At 28.1% G+C, this 18,113-nt stretch overlaps 2 protein-coding genes across 10 annotated transcripts; one reads left to right on the top strand and one right to left on the bottom strand.

Annotated features, from left to right (window-relative positions):
- The first annotated feature begins 7,017 nt into the window (after window positions 1-7,017).
- Window positions 7,018-8,940, top strand: LOC145943646 (uncharacterized). Its single transcript, XM_083051330.1, has 3 exons — window positions 7,018-7,312; window positions 7,516-7,729; window positions 7,826-8,940. The coding sequence occupies exons 1-3, from the start codon at window positions 7,112-7,114 to the stop codon at window positions 7,951-7,953; spliced, it is 543 nt and encodes a 180-aa protein (XP_082907456.1). The 5' UTR covers window positions 7,018-7,111; the 3' UTR covers window positions 7,954-8,940.
- A 106-nt stretch (window positions 8,941-9,046) lies between these two features.
- On the bottom strand, window positions 9,047-17,308 carry LOC145943644 (uncharacterized). 9 transcript variants are annotated; one of them, XM_083051328.1, is made up of 9 exons: window positions 16,360-17,254; window positions 15,646-15,708; window positions 11,973-12,321; window positions 11,697-11,818; window positions 11,249-11,579; window positions 10,855-10,911; window positions 10,309-10,562; window positions 9,625-9,784; window positions 9,048-9,416 (listed from the first exon to the last, which is right to left on the bottom strand). In XM_083051328.1, exons 3-9 carry the CDS (start codon window positions 12,319-12,321, stop codon window positions 9,262-9,264), a joined length of 1,428 nt encoding a protein of 475 aa, XP_082907454.1. In that variant the 5' UTR covers window positions 15,646-15,708; window positions 16,360-17,254; the 3' UTR covers window positions 9,048-9,261. The 9 variants fall into 9 exon arrangements, 4 of the variants coding, with proteins under 4 accessions (XP_082907452.1, XP_082907454.1, XP_082907453.1 ...); XM_083051327.1 differs by having other exon boundaries at window positions 9,049-9,416; window positions 15,646-15,779; XM_083051326.1 differs by lacking the exons at window positions 15,646-15,708; window positions 16,360-17,254 and adding an exon at window positions 12,569-12,707 and having other exon boundaries at window positions 9,047-9,416.
- Window positions 17,309-18,113: the final 805 nt, after the last annotated feature.

The raw sequence follows: 18,113 nt of genomic DNA, 5'->3' as shown, positions 1-18,113 counted from the left end.
CAGTATGAAATGGGATTTGCCCATTTTGTTACTCCCGGTCTTTATATCCACTACAAACAGTATACTCTCTATTCCTACAGCCTTGTTATTGCTATTGAAAAAAGGTAAAAAAAGGGCGCCAAGTCCACACGCCATGTGAAAAAGTGTTATACAAAAAACAGTGTTTTTAAATTATTGTAAAAAAACTTAATATTTCTAAAAAAAATAATGATATCAAAAAATTGCGCCAAATAAATAAAAATTTATGTTTTATAAAAAATTTATTTGTTTTATTATTTTAAATATTTAAAAAAAGTTACTCAGCCAAATATAAATGTGTATTTTGCAGATTATTATCTGATCTGATATAAAATTTATCACAGAATCATCTTTGTATTTTTAAGAATGATGCATCTGCACAGTCAAAACGATTTAGACCCGGTATTGAAACAATTAAAATGACGAACAAAAACTTGGCGTGCCCGGGTCTTTTTTTAAATATTTAAAATAATAAAACAAATAAATTTTTTTTAAATATTTAAAATAATAAAACAAATAAATTTTTTATAAAACATAAATTTTTATTTATTTGGCGCAATTTTTTGATATCATTATTTTTTTTAGAAATATTAAGTTTTTTTACAATAATTTAAAAACACTGTTTTTTGTATAACACTTTTTCACATGGCGGGTGGACTTGGCGCTCTTTTTTTACCTTTTTTTAAAAAGGTAAGTTTTTTTAATGATAAAATTTACATAAAACTTGGGGAAATGCGCAACTAGCAGCGGGTAAGGTTGGGTTAGCTGCGAGTCCGTATTTATTATAAATTTTTAAGAGCGAAAATGCAAAATCCGGCTCTTTACCGACTTGCTTCATTATATAAAGAATATATTTAAAAAAATTTCACGAAGCTATGTAACTTCTTCGATGTAAAATCTGGAATAAACGAATCTCACTAGATCTATAAGGAGCAAAAGTCATAGGGAAATTTCTGTGGTAACATACTGACAGCTTGACAAAGAGAGAGTATCATTCTATCTTCGTCTTTCTTGTATTTGATTGTAACGTCAGTATAGATACAAAAACCAATACTACACACACGGATATAAAAAATAATATTTTTAGATAAAGATTTCCTCTTAGGCCGGTATTCATAGTCCGATCTTATATAAGATTGTCTTCCAATCAAATGGCTGCGTAGCATCTCAAACAAGACGATCATATAAGATCGAACTATGAATACCGGCCTTAGACATCTGCTCATCGTCTTGTAGTAATAAGTCAGATAATGTAAAAGTTATTCAAATTTATTTATAAAATTTGATTTATAAACGCATGAAAATCGCATGAGTGCTATGTATATAGCATATAGCATATAATTCATAGCGTTATATTATGGATAGAAGTAGATATGATTTTGCAAAGAGAAAGTTAAAAATAATAAGAACAATTTTAAAAAAAGGACGTTTTTATATCTTATTTTTTTTCTTCTATTATTCGAGTAAAAGTATATATGTATAATGGTACATATATAATTACTATATAAATATAATAAATATACAATAATTACTATATAAATAATTAATATAATACATAGAACTATTTATGGATAATAAATGTATAGATAATTATATATTAATTTATAATATATAAATAATTATATATAAAAATATCTATAAATTATCTATAAATATAATTATCTATACATTTATATTAATTATTTATATTTATTATTATATATTATATATATTATATATAATATATCAATGTATAATTATTTAGATTTTAGATTATTTAGATATTAATTATTTTCTATATTACACACAGTATTTACCACATATTACACCTTTACTCGATATAGAAAAAAATAACAGAAAATAGAAAAAAAAACAGAGAAACGTCTTTATTTTTATGTTCCTATTTTTTAACTTTTATTATGAATCATATATATATTTACTTGTAACCATAATATTATGCTATGTAATCGATCGTTATGTATAGCACTCTTGATTCATATGAAACCTACTCACAATATACTAAAGTTAAAATTACAAGAAATTTTATAAATCAAATTTTTTTTATATAAATAAATTTGAATAATTTATTAACAAAGATGACGAGTAGATGCAGTGTCTACAAGAAAATCTTTAAAAATATCAAAAAATATTATTTCGCAGATCCGCATGTGCGTAATATATGTATATCATATAAATTATTTATTATTATATCAATTCAATAAATAAAATAATTTGATACAGTTATTAATTTGTAATAATTTTATTTAATCTCACACTACCCCGGGAAACCGGGGTGCCTTTTGAAGGTTTCCCCCACAAACAAAAAAAAAAAAAAAAGCATTATCCCAGTAAACACAAAGTAACAGTAACATAACATCAATGTTATAATTTCCCACTTGTTTAATGTAACTGCAATAACATACCTTGTACACCAGTTACATTGTTGAGTGCGAATTATAACATTGATGTTGTATTACTTTCTGTTTACTGGATAAGTATACATTTGCTTATTATAAGTACTTGTTATACATTTATTTATTTATTTATTGTAAGTATTTGATAATTTAAAGCATAAATAAGTTAAATAAATACATATTATGCAGACAATGTACAAATATGTTCATTCTGTGCCAATGCTAAAAGGTCAAGCTTCAATCGATAATTAATAATCCAATGAATAAAATAATCAACAATTCTTTTTATATAATAATAGAATATTTGAATATATAAAAATATTAATAAATATTTTTTTATAGATTATTTTAAAATAATATTTATTTTAAATATTCTTTTTCAATTTCAATAATCTGTAAAATAATATTTTTTAATATTTTTATATATTCAAATATACTATTATATTATATAAAAATAATTGTTGATTATTATATTCATTGGATTATTAATTATCGATTGAAGCTTGAGCTTTTATATAGCATGGCATAGACTGAACATCTTGTACATTGTCTACATTATATGCATTCACTTTTTAAATATTTATAAAATATAAAATATATAAGTTTATATATATATATACAGGGTGTCCGGTAATAGTCGCATCAACCGTCGTGTGCAGGTAGAGCTAGTTAAACCGAGTAGAAAAGTCCTCTACCATTTTGCGATATTCTCAATAATAAGAGAGAAATAAATTAAAGAAAATCAGCCAATTCGCGCGATGATAAGCGTGCGGCGAGAAGAGACAACCCACTTGGGGGTCCAGAGTTAGCGCTACTCGTATGGAGTTACTGTCTTTTGTAAAGCGCTCCTCCCCGCTTCATCGCGCGCTTAGCAACCGTGTAACATTATACTGTTTCTTTTCGCCGCATGCTTAGTAACGACATAAAACTGGGCTGTCTCTTCTCGCCGTCGTCACGCGAATTGGCCGATCTTTATTAATTAATATCTCTCTTATTATTGAGAATATCGCAAAATGGTAGAGACTTTTCTACTCGGTTTAACTAGCTCTACCTGCACACGACGGTTGATGCGACTATTACCGGACATCCTGTATATATATATATACACACACACACACGCAACATACACACACACACATATGACTGACAATCGTTATCTTGATTTCTTTTCGATTATTGATGTTATTGTATAATCTGCTTCATAAATACTTATAACGTGAAAGAATTTACGAGTAACGTATGATGGCTGAATGCAAAGATGTTCATTCTATCACCCAGAAAACTCGAGTTCAAGTCTATCAATATAATAATTTTTCTTTTTTTTTTATAATATATTGAAATATATAAAAATTATTAAAAAATATATTTTTTTCAAGGCAATTTATATTAAAAATATTTTTATAATTTTACAACTATACACACACATTGTATATAAATGCAAAAAATTCTGTAAATAAAAATAATCTAGCAATAAAAATATCTCTCTAAATCAGTACTATACATACACACACACACACACACACACACACACACACACACACACACACACACACACACACACATATATATATATATAGCTGCTATATATATTGATTTATTACAGGATACATTAATTTATTAACGGAATTATTTTGCATTTGACACATACAATGTATATGTAATTATAAAATAAGTGATATTTTATTAAAAAATTATTTTTTTTATAATTTTTATATATTCCAATATATTAAAAAATATTGTACCGATAACTTGAACTCGAGTTTTCAGGGTGACAGACCGAACACCTTGCATTGAGCTATTTATATGTTATTTATAAATCCTTTACATTATCATTATTTATAAAGCAGATATATTCTTATACAGTAACATCGAAAACTAATTAAGTAATACATATTTGTTAGCCTATAAATCTACAATTGCTACAACATATGTTAGACAAGATACTCGTTCTCTCCTTGTCTCTCTATCGCGTTGACGATACATAAAGTATCGATGAAAAAGTACAAGTAAAAAAGCAATAAATTGCCAAGTCTAATAAGCGCCCGTGTCTTACATGTAGTATATTAGTTCACTCTGCGAATTATTATTTTATCATTATTATTTATCATTGTACAATTTGGAGACATATATATAAATTTTTGATACTATTTGTTATATATACGCACATATGTGCATAAGCATATATAAAATTTACAAAAAGTGGGTGCTTATTAGCCTTGCTACATTCCTGCCTTCTGCTACGGAAGGCCAGAAAGCATTTTCAGGCCGTATCTCGCGTGTAGCATGTCACGTGATTAGCACGGTAGAGGAACAAGGATAACGTGATTATCGATCCTTGTCTCTCTACCGTGCGTCCGCGTGAGCAATGCAATGGTGTGTGTACGTGTACAGACATACACCACTACATAAAACCTGAGAGTTAGTTTCTCAGCGTTGGCAACACTGAAACCGGAGTTTCGCGTTGTCACCGCGCGAGGTCTCCAACATCAATTCGGAGAGCTCCGTGAACTTGGCCCCCCAATTTTGACTTTTTGGGTTTTTTTTTTTTTAATCGTTTGTAAGTTGTTTGTAGGTGATTGTTAGATTAATTAAAACGTTTGTTAGATTAGCCTCGCGCTGCAAAATAAAAAATAAAATTGACCGTGAAGTTAGCCCCCGGTTTTTTATTTTGATCCTATTTAAGTTTTGCAGAAGCTCAATCGATGCGGAATCGTTTGTTGGTCACGAATATGCTAATTAGAACGTTTGTTAGATCGTCGTTTCTTAAATAAAAGCAAAAAAAGATATTTGATAATTTTCTAGGGAAATAACCGCAAAGTTAGCCCCCGGCTTTTAATTTCGATTATTTAAGTTTTGCAGAGGCTCAATCAATGCGGAATCGTTTGTTGGTCACGAATATGCTAATTAGAACGTTTGTTAGATCGTCGTTTCTGAAATAAAAGCAAAATACGATATTTGATAATTTTCTAGGGAAATAACCGTGACGTTAGCCCTCGGCTTTTAATTTAGATTATTTAAGTTTTGCAGAGGCTCAATCGATGCGGAATCGTTTGTTGGTCACGAATATGCTAATTAGAACGTTTGTTAGGCCGGTATTCATAGTCCGTTCTCATTTCAAGACCGTCTTAAGTAATGTCTTAAGATGCAAATACGGCTCTGTGATTGGTTAATCACATCTTAAGATTGTACTTAAGACAGTCTTAAATATAAGAATCGACTATGAGTACGTTTACACGGCACCCTTAATCGGGTTTAATAACATCCGTAGTTGTAAGACTGGCCAATCACAGCCGTTCCATTCTTTAGGGAAATGGCTGTGATTGGCCAGTTTTATAACTACGGATGTTATTAAACCTGATTAAGGGTGCCGTGTAAACGTACTCTATTAATACCGGCCTAAGATCGTCGTTTCTTAAATAAAAGCAAAAAACGATATTTCGCGTGTCGCTAATCGCGCTGGTCTGCCGGAGCCATAACGCGTACCGCGTAACCAATCAGAGTCGTTCCGCGTTTTCTATTACGGCTCTGTTTGGTTACGCGGTACGCGTTATGGCTCCGGCAGACCAGCGCGATTAGCGACACGCGAAATATCGTTTTTTGCTTTTATTTAAGAAACGACGATCTAACAAACGTTCTAATTAGCATATTCGTGACCAACAAACGATTCCGCATCGATTGAGCCTCTGCAAAACTTAAATAATCGAAATTAAAAGCCGGGGGCTAACTTTGCGGATATTTCCCTAGAAAATTATCAAATATCGTTTTTTGCTTTTATTTAAGAAACGACGATCTAACAAACGTTCTAATTAGCATATTCGTGACCAACAAACGATTCCGCATCGATTGAGCCTCTGCAAAACTTAAATAGGATCAAAATAAAAAACCGGGGGCTAACTTCACGGTCAATTTTATTTTTTATTTTGCAGCGCGAGGCTAATCTAACAAACGTTTTAATTAATCTAACAATCACCTACAAACGATTAAAAAAAAAAAAACTCAAAAAGTCAAAATTGGGGGGCCAAGTTCACGGAGCTAATTCGGAGTTTGCCTGGGTCTCCTGCCGACCCTTAAAGGTGCCTTTTCATGCTGACGCTCGACGCTCATTTTTAGCGTCAAAAGACGTCACGTGACCAAAAATAAAGATACCAATTCGCCAATTTTGGTCACGTGACGTCTTTTGCCGCTAAAAATGAGCGTCAGCATGAAAAGGCACCTTAACGCTGGGTCCACAATAGGTGATTTAAGTCCTAAGCCTTAAGAAATTGACCAATCACAGTCGAGTTTTCTCCTCATACTTGACTGCGATTGATCAATTTCTTAAGGCTTAGGGCTTAAATCACCTATTGTGGACCCAGCGTAAGACAATGCTCATCTGCATTCGGAAACTTTCGGAATAACAGTGGGTCCACAATAGGTGATTTAAGCCCTAAGCCTTAAGAAATTGACCAATCACAGTCGAGTTTTCTCCTCATACTTGACTGCGATTGATCAATTTCTTAAGGCTTAGGGCTTAAATCACCTATTGTGGACCCACTGTAATTCTGTTAGAACAACCAATGAGAGATGGATATTCCGTTCATTCTTTTCAATGCAGTTTTATCCTCTTGTTGTGTTTCATGTTTCACGAAGATCCTTATATGTTCTGTGCGAAGATCTTTTCTCTTTTGTACGAATCTGGAAAAAGGAAAAGAATATAAAAAATGGCAACAGAAAATAAAAGCAAAAGTAAACATTATATATATAGATCAGCTGAAAAAATTTATTTCTTATTACAACTTTTAAATAAATATATGAATCTAATCGAAAGTAAAAAAAGTAATGTTAACACATTTCGTGAAAAAGAAGTTGCGTGGAATAAGATTTGCGAGGAATTCAACAACTCCTCTTTGATTATGCAAGAGGTAAGAAAGGATTTAATTTTTTATGAAATATGATTAGATTATGTAGACAGGTTATGTCAGTAAAACATGAGCTTAATATCATATGAATGTATGCACAATTGATATGTTAATTTGATATATATTAAATATATTAAGTTTGCTGAGATACATATCATTTTGTACATATCATAATATTCTTTTTTTATTATATTATTTTATTATAGAGAAGTGTACAACAGCTAAAGAAGCTATGGAACAACCTCAAACAAACTCGAAGAGACATAATAACAAAGGAAACGCAAGCTAGATATGCTACAGGTGGAGGACCAGAAGTACCATCCACAGAACTAGATCCAGATATTGCTGTAATAACGCCCAATTTAATGGCCACAGCCCCGGTATTATTTTCATCAAACATGAATGATGATGAAATTGAAGGTAAGTTAAGTAAATTAATATATGTTTATGTATGTTTATATATGTTTTATTTATTAAAAATATCTATTGTTTCATTTACTCTTTATGTAATTTTAGATCAAAGACAGATAGTACATAATATGAGTAGCGAGAGCTGCAATGCAGAAGTTGAGTATGAAAAATTAATAGAAATTATTAGGTGTTCGCTAAAGTTCGTATTACAAATAAATGGCGTGTTAGATTAGATTGCAGTCACTTAATAATTATTTTCTTTTAAGTTGCTTTCTTGTTTTTAAATGTTGACCATATTTAATCAGAATTGATGGCTGTTAAATCATAATTTCGAATATAACTTCATATTTAACGCGATTGAAGTTCTACCAGCGTACTCTCCAGACATCGCTCCAACTGATTTTTATCTATTTAAATCGATGCAACATGGTCTATTCAATGCAAGGTTTGTTCTTTATTGCTGCACTGAGTTCACAGTGCACTGCACTGAACTGAACTAGTGCAAGCGGGGACAAACTGGTGTAAGCAAGTATAAAGAACGTTTCAGTGTCATTTAGTGCAATGATCAACATGGCGCATCACGTAATAATAAATGAATTGTTAGATTCTTCAGATGAAGAAGATCTAAGGCCCTGCGCACAATAGAGAAAATATTAGAAACAAATATTAAATATTAGGAATAAGAATTATTTTAAAATAATAAAATAGAGAAAATTCTGATATAAAAATACAAACCCAGATAGACAAAAAGATATCTTTTAGATTCCTAAAAGATATCTTACTATATCTTGAGATGTCTTTCATTTTGTACCAAAAGATATCTTTTAGGAATCTAAAAGATGTCTTATGCAACAGTTTCAGATATCTTTTAGATATCTATAGATGTCTTCAAGATATCTAAAAGAAGTCTAATAGTTATATTTTAGACAACTTATAAGATATATTCTAGATGTCTTGGAAAATATTTTCTAGATGTCTTCAAGATATCTAAATAGATCTAAATTTATATTGGAAAAATAAATAACACATAGCATGACAATGTTAAGTTTATTAATTAATAGTTGCTGCATAACTGTTCGCAACAACTTTTAATTAATAAACTTAACATTGTCATGCTATATATGTTAAAATTGTTTTCTTGAAAAAACTTGAACACTATTTTAATGTGAAAACATGGAAATATATATTTAAAACTACATAGAAATATTACACATACAAAATATTATTACGTATTAATACTAATTATTATTATATATATTATTAATAGAAATATATATATGTGTATCTATATATATATATATATAATACACAAGTCTATATATATATATCCTTTTCTCTCTAAAGCCCCTTGTACAATGCCAGGCAATAACAGGCAATAACAGGCAATAACAGGCAATAGGAACAGGAAATAAAAGATATTCACCAATAAGAGCAGAAAATAATATCTATTCTCTGCTCTTTATGGTAAATATTTTATTTCCTGTTCCTATTGCTTGTTGCCTGATATTATGCAAGGGGCTTAATATTTAAACTATCTAATATTAATGCTGATTTTCATTGTTTCTTTCTTCTCCTTGTATCTTTTTCATCCGATATCGCATTTTATCACCTGCATGTTGCAACCAATTTCTTATATGTTTTACAATCAATGCAACGGAGCAATCAGGTGTTTTTTCTTTTGTATTAATCACAGCCCCTGTGGATAATATATACACATTTTTATATTAGTGAATAAATATATTGGAAAATACACTATATTTATATAATATTAGTATTTAAAAAATCGTTAATAATAAGTTATAATTTTTATACGTGTCACGTACATCACAAAGAATATAAATAACAAAATAATGCGAATAAATAAAAATTGAAAAACAAATAATCTTGTATTAAAGTACACTTACCAACTATAGTATTTGCAAACGTAGACTTTTCAATTGCAACAGTATTTTTTGCACCAGTCCAAGATAACTTGTGTCCTACCTCAAATGTAATGCAGGTTGTCAGTATATTGGAAATCATTTTTTGTACCGTATCACCACCAATATACTTTATTTTCTTGTACTGCAAAGAATATTGTCATATATTATTAGTGATAAACTTATTTTCAATATAAGTCTTCTATATTCTATAAATTAAAAAAAATTTTTCTAAAAAATTTAAGATATTTCTTGGATATCTTCATAAATTTATTATTTATATACGTATATTTATATTCATATTTATTCAATATTTGTTGCACTTGTACTTTAATTTTACTATAAATTTATTTATTATAAATAAAACAGCGAAAACTAACTTTCAGTATAGATATATATATATTATATGCTATAAAATTGTCGTTATTGTTCGTATTATTATTTCTTATCCTTTTTTCATTAATTATTTATTTATTTAAATGTAATTTCTATTATAAAAGAATTCTCACATCTTATATTTTCCAGAATATTTTATATATTTCATAAAATTTATAAGGATTTCCAAAAATATCTTAAACTTCTTGAAACTTTACAAGTTTTTTTAAACATTATAGACTAAGATATTTCATTTCAACAGATTCAACATTTACATATAAAAAGTATACTTACAAAGCAGTTACGAATTGCTTCATCATTTTTTAATCTTTCATCGAATTGTATATATTCCTCAACGGATGTCAATGGAAAATCAGGCATTAAATCCATCGTTATTTCTTCATTTTGTTCATTTCTTGGAAATCGTTCTCTTAAAATGGTAAGTATTTCTTGAAGTTTTGTTTTATTTCTACTTGCTTCGCGTCTCATTTCAGTTTTAAATTGCTCAATGTCTTCACGTAAAATATTTATTGTTTCATGTAAAGCATCTGAAATAAAAAAATTATTTATATTCATTTTATTAGTTTTTTATGCAATTATTGTAAATGAAGCTTTATATTTTTAATGTTATAATAAAAAGAGATAATAAATTCATAAATTATACAATAAAAATATTTTATGAAAGTTATAAATATATTATATAATAATAAGTATATTTTATGAAAGTAATAATAAGTATATAAAAAGATTATGCCACAATATTAAAAATATTACTTATTAAAATTATTTGCAGTTTTAATTTTTTAATATTAATCATGTTTAAAGAAAAATATCACTTACGTAAAGTTGTATGTATATTTTCGTCCACATTATTTATTTCTACATTCACCTCTGCTCCTATATCAAATAATAAAAATATATCCAAAAATTATTTAATTCTTTATTAAATTTTTATTAAGGCTCTTAGGTATTTGTCGCAGCTATGTTACATTGTGACATCAAAGGCGAGAAAGCACGCGTTGAAAATTTTTATAGCATTTCTAAATAAAAAGATAAAATATCACTTTAGAGAGCTTTAATACACTTTTAAAATCTTTTACATTTTACACACTTTTAATATCTTTTTATTTGGAAATGACGTAAGAATTTTCAGCGTGTTTTTTTCGCTTTTGATGTCACAATTTCAACATACTCAGGAAACCTTAAAGTTTCTTTACAAACTATTATATATAACCTCTATTTAGGTCTTCATTTTCCTCATTGATTTCCTCATTTTCCTCATTGATTTCCTCATTTTCCTCATTGATTTCCTCATTTTCCCCGTTGATTTCCTCATTTTCCTCACAGATTTCATTTTCCTCATAAATTTTTTCATTTTTATTAATGTCAAATTCTTCATGTTCTTTGTCATTATCAATTCCTTCATTAAAATCAGGAGCATTATTATTTATCTCACTTTCATTATTTTCATCTTGAAAAATTTCAATCGAAAACGGATGATGTTTTAGAGATGGAGGAATATTGTTAAAAAATGGCTTTATTGGCAAGCATGAGGTTTCCTTTTTCTGAAAGATTAAAAGTAAACATCAATTTGTATATATAAATAGATCTTAATACCACATGTACGCACATTACATTTAAATAAAATATCTTTGAGCGTTTTCAATTTTCAAAATACTCACATGCTTTATGTCAGACTCTGGATTTGCTGATTTAATAGAATATTTTCTCTTTTTAACTTGATCGTCATACGTTTTATAATTTGATGGAGGTCGTTCAAGTTTACGTTTTTTCGAAATACTTGCTGCAATATAATACAAAATTATATTTAATAAATTAGATTTATCAATTAATTTATAAAATAATTTATATATTTATTTTACACTATATTATTATTTAAATATCTTTTAATATATTTTCTATTACTTTTATTTGTTGTAATGATATCCTAAACTTACCATTATGCGCGTCAGAATCGTCAGAATCATCATAAAACGTTTTCGGCGTTATCAAACGTTTCGAAGGCAGTTGTTGAACTTTGTTTAAAGCGGCCAATTTATTTTCATCTGAAGTAGAAATATCAATACATGATTTTTCTACTTCTCGAGCCGTGTCATACGTATCATACGGTCCCAATATTTTACGATATTTATAAAGTTTCCAGTCCTTTCTAGGCTCGATTTTTTTTTTTATTGCATTTGTCATATTACATTTTGATGCAGGACATATAAATGTTTTGTCCTTTAAGCTCACCCAATTGTGAGGAACGATCTGGCAATAGTGGTCCCAAAATATGATATTATACATCTGAAATAATAAATATTGATTAAATTATGATAAGTATTTAAAAGAATAATCGGAAACAGTAAGTCTATAAAATTATATAAAATATAACTACTGATGGCAGTGGGAGGGGAGTTGCACGAATAGAGTGGCAAATACTATAAAGTTAGTTCCGTCTATTTCTAATAAAGCCTAATTGGTTGGTAAAAAATTAGCAGTATTTACCAATCAGCCTCTATTAGAATGAGACCTCATATGATCTACTTTTTACCTTAGTCATATGGCTCCAATTCCATTTGCCATCAATATAGTCAATTTTATATGTTGATAGTAATAACACTTTAATCTTTTGTGTGCAGAATAGGAATTATACAAAATGTGTTTTTATAAGGAAGTCGAATTGCCTTGGCACTTTTTTGGCTAATTGATGTATTTCAGCGTCAGACCATTCATCTCCGACATAAATTCTTAAATATTGTGAATCACATGGATACGAAATAATATTGCTAGAATTTTTTAATATTTTTCCTATTACAATTGGTTCTCCATCTTTTTTGCCAATATAATCAATCTTAAGAACATCTTCATCCATGTAACAATAAGAATCAGCTTCTTTTATACAAGATAATGTAAAATTCTTAAATTTTGCTACTCGATGAGAATGTGTACATCCAAAAGGTAATTTAACATTATTGGCTTTTTGAAAAATAGGATATTGTTCAGCCTCATATTCAATATTTATTACATTTTTAGATTTTTCCATTAATCTTCTGTGTAACTGCTGTAATGGTTGTGCACTTTTTCTTAGCATTTGCTTCAATTCTTGAAAATAATTTTCAAAAGGGAAAGCACTGAACATATCTAAACATCCATAATTCTTGACATCCTCATGCAAGTGAATCAAGTTATGCATGTTGTACGTAACGTAAGATTCAGAGTATAATATTTTAAATGTTTGTACAAAATGTACTAGTAATTGATGTGCATATTCATTATTATATATACAATCGGCAGGATTGCAAAGAATGGAAATTGCACAGTGTAGAACATAAAAATGTTTTACATAATCATTTGGCAAATATGACGACAAAGTGACCAAACCTGTATATAAGAGAAATAATCTTAATTCCGTCGCTTTCCAGCGATCCAATTCATCTAGACCTCTTGGTTTCCTGGAAAATTCCATGGGTATGTATGGTATTAACAGTTTCAAATCTGCAGATAATTGCTGAATTTGAGAAGCACGTAATTTAATACCCTTTATTCCATGGATCCAAAATTTTATAAGTCTTTTCATGACACCGAGACAAATGAGATGCATGTAATCCAAGGGAAACTGCGTTATCATTTTCAATCCAATTTTTTCCAAAGGTGAATCATTCAAATGATGGTCTTCATTATACCGTAATAAAAATTTTTCATCCGTGCGTAATGGAGCATTTTCATTAAGAAATAACATTCGATTATCCCTCCACTCACCTTCCTCTTCACATTTGTCACATCCATAATATCCTGTATGGCCTTTAATGCATTTCATGAATGCTTTAGCAGGAGCGTCGCATATTATAGCATTTACCACAACCTTGTATTTGTTTCTTCTATATTGAAATCCTTTTTCTTGAATGTCATTATATTCTTCAATAAATTGATTAATAATTTCATCAGGGTTGGTTGGTTTACAGTATCCATGAAATACTCCAATAATAAATGGTTTTTCCCGATAATCTGCGTGAATAATTTGTCCCAAAAGTGGCCAAAATTGTGATTTTGAACTTTTTGCTAAGGGTAATCCGTCAATACTTAAGTTGATTTTAATTGGATTTTCAAGATGTTTATAAAGAGGTTTAGTTTGTTGTAAATGATCTTTTAGTGCTTTTTGTAATCCATGATAATAAAAAGTGCCAGATTGATTAATCATTGATGTTATTGGAGTTTCCAATAATGTTCGTGCATCACAAGGAAGATTTTCATGTCCATTAGCTCTGAGACCTTTCAACAATTTTGTAAGAGCTACATGAGTAATATTATTCTCAAGACTCCATGACCGTAGAAAGTTTCGTAATGGAAGTTCTTTCTGTGGATTAATATTCAAATCTTCATAATATTGATTATTGTCAGTCAATTCTTCGTCCAATTCTATATCAGATTCTTCATCTTCACAATATTGATTATTATCAGTCAATTCTCTGTCCAATTCTATATCAGGTTCTTTAAAATTTGAATAAGAGTCAGTCCTATATTCTTCGACATCTTCAGACACGTCGTTGTTATTTGAATTACTATTTTCTATAAAAACAATGTTGTCAATGGGCCCTTCTTGAGGAATCTCAATTTTTGGATGTGTAATATTAATTGTGCAATCTGTTTCTTGTCGCCGACGCCATTGTTGAAACCGACTCAAATCCTCGTATCTTTTTCTTTTCGGCATTATTTCCAAAATTATTATATCTATAATTATTTATTTTCAAAAATTACTTTTTACAAATAATTTGTTATTATTCATTATTTTTTAGTATATTTTATTATTATTTACTATAATTATTATTTTATTATTATTATTACTATTTTATTGTTTATATTATAATTATTATTATATATTATTATTATTACTCTTATTATTATTGTTATTATTCGATATTACTTTGCACAAATAATTCGTTATTATTATGCAATATCAAGTAAAGTATAAAATATCGTAAAAGTAAAAAAAAGTACTTTTTAAATATTTTTTACTTTTAAATTTGCTATCATAACATGTAATAAGAGATACAAAAAATGTGTTTTTAATACTTTAGTTTAAATATAAGTAATACAGTTTCGGATGTTACATTCTAAATTTTATTGCTATTCTAAGTAAAGCATGAAAGATGGACATTTTTTGTGTCTTTTATTATGTTATGATAGCATATAAAACATATTGGAAAAATTCTTTTTAAAAAATAGAAAAAAGAAAATAGAAAAAATATAGATATAAACATAAGTATAACAATATATAAGTGTAAATATAGACACACATTGTAAAATAGACACATTTTATATTTATTATACAGGATGTATCATAAGCCATGTCTTCTTTAAAGAGTTATCAAATAATCGAAAAATTTATGTAAATTATTATTATTATTAATATTTCAATTAAAATATGTAACTGTTTTGATAACAATAAATTGTTTTGATAACAATAAATATAATATTAATTAACTAACAAATAGTAAGATTAAAGATGTTCAAATAATTTGCTATCATTGTTTGTGACAGAAATTGTGATCTGAGAGACGTAAGAAATGCTTCAAAAAGTGGCTTATAATATCCTATATAAACTGTATATTTATATCGTCGTATACTTACGTCGCAGAATTTACAGCTGATATTTGCTTTAATTAATATACTATCGCAGATTTCCTTCACAGTCTGCAAATGTGAATAATTGCACTGATAATGAACGATTTTCGTCGTACCGTTCTTCTAATCCAAAGGAAATCCTGTAACCGAAAGCGAATGACTCAACAAAATATGAAAACGATCAACTCTGACATGTCAATATCAAATGACATTGTAAATATGTTTTGAATCTACCAACAAACATTAATGTATAATAGATTTTTTTTATATGTAACTGCAAAATTTATATTAACGTTGTTTGTTATTACACATTATATTTATAATTTTATATTAAAATTTTTAAAGGAAAAACATCTCTTAATTTTATCTCTTATCTAATATTAAAGTGAAACCATATATAAGTTATTCTTGACGTATATCAACTTAAAAATGTATTTTAGAAAAAATAAGTTTTCTAATTATTATCATTATTAGAATAAGTAATTTAATCATTATGTTACTATTAAAATCTGAATCTATTTGGAACGAATAACCCATAACATACTGTTCAAACTTGTTTGGTGTGAATAGAGAGAAGATATAAAGAACTACTTGAGAAAGTGCAAGGTCTTTTCCACGGATTCAAATAAATAAGATAAATTAAATAAATTACAATAACATAAATTATCACATTATTTTAAACAATTCAAACAGATAAAAAGAATTGAAATAAATGTATACCTTGTAACAGCGATGTTAGGATATCATCCAGGATGGATAATAAAAGACATCTTTAAATATGACGAGCAGCAAATATTGGTTCGATGCAAGAAAACAGTGCTATCCAGAGAGTCATTTTTCCTATTAAAATTTTTTTATGTTTATACATATTATACAATATGTATAATATGTATAATAAATAGTAATAACAAGAGTGGTCTTTAGGGGCTGCGCACAATAAAAGGAGTAAGCAACAGGAATAAATAGACCAAAAAATTTTTCTGCGTTACTACATTGCATATGTTTCATATTGAATTGTTCCTTATTCTCTGCTCTTGTCTTCTGTTTCTTAGACTCTGTTCCTTATTCCTTTTATTGTGTGCAGCCCCTTATAAGTAGCATAAATAGTATGACCTGTTTTTGGATCAAATGGCAGTTGTGCTAAATAATAACTCGAAGAAGTCGAATATCCTAGTTTCCTCATCATTCTTATCACTGAAAAGAAAATATTACAACTACATAACCTCAAATATGTAACAGAATAATGTAGTTTAAAATAAATTATTTTATGTATGTAATAAATATTACATGAATATATTATAAAAATATTCTTTATAATTTCATGTAGCATTCAATAAAAATTTAATTAAAAGAAAAGGAACAATCGAAGTCACACACTACTCATCTTAGGAAAGTCGTTCCTCGCAGAGATAATTGATCCGCACAATTAGAAGATATCCTACTCGAGCTTAGCACATTGTGAACACTCGCACAGTTTTACACATTACATCACTTTTCCACATAATAACACACTTTTGTCATTCATTCACGCATCATGCGTGAATCGGAAAGCACAACACCTTAGACATATATTGTGTGTCCGCCAGCGAGAAATAAAAAGAAAGGTTAGGTTAGGTTAGGTTAAGTTAGATGCGAACTTTTGGAGTCGAAAAATATACTTTTAGAAAACGTAATCCCGTGTAATTATTAAATTATATAACATATAACACTTGTTTTAAAACATTGGTTTTAATTAATATATATATATATATATATATATGCATGTTTCTTAAAAATCTTAATATGTTTGAGATATCTTTAAGATGTATAATAGATATCTTTTAATAATGCCTTCAAGACATATTTTAAGAGAAATCATTTAGATATCTTTAATAGGTCTATTACAAACATGTTAAAGATATCTTTTAAGACGTCTTTTCGAACGCGTATAGATATCTTTTAGAAATTCTACAGACATCTTCAACAAAATCTCTTTAGACATCTAAAAGATGTCTTCTAGATGTCTTTTAGAAATGTCATAAAGATTTCTTTAATAAGATATCTTTTAGATATCTACAAGACTTCGATGTTATGTGGGTTATAACTAAATTAATTTTTTCTTTATATATAAACATAAAAATAATTTGGTACTAGCATCCGTCCATGCAAATATTTCTGTATTTTCTTTATCATTTTCATTTTCTTGTATATTTTCTTGTATATTTTCTTGTATATTGTTTTCAATGTTATTCATATTTGTATCTTCATGTAATTTAATAAATATTGATTTATTTGCTACAGTACAATTTACAGTATCACAATTAAAATCAATCTCTTTGTAAAGAACTTGAAATTCTGTCCCCCCCCCCCCCCCCTCCTAAAAAGTCAATATATAATACATTAATTTTCAATTTTTCTTTATTTCTTAATTATATTTCTTCAAAAAATTTATATACACAAAATTAGCTTTTATTTTTAAATAATTTCTATTTTTA

Source organism: Prenolepis imparis, unplaced genomic scaffold, assembly GCF_030444845.1.
Source record: "Prenolepis imparis isolate NDT839.2.m4 unplaced genomic scaffold, iyPreImpa1.0 SCAF_12, whole genome shotgun sequence".
In the NCBI taxonomy this organism is placed as follows: domain Eukaryota; kingdom Metazoa; phylum Arthropoda; class Insecta; order Hymenoptera; family Formicidae; genus Prenolepis; species Prenolepis imparis.
This window is presented reverse-complemented; position numbering and strand designations above follow the sequence as displayed.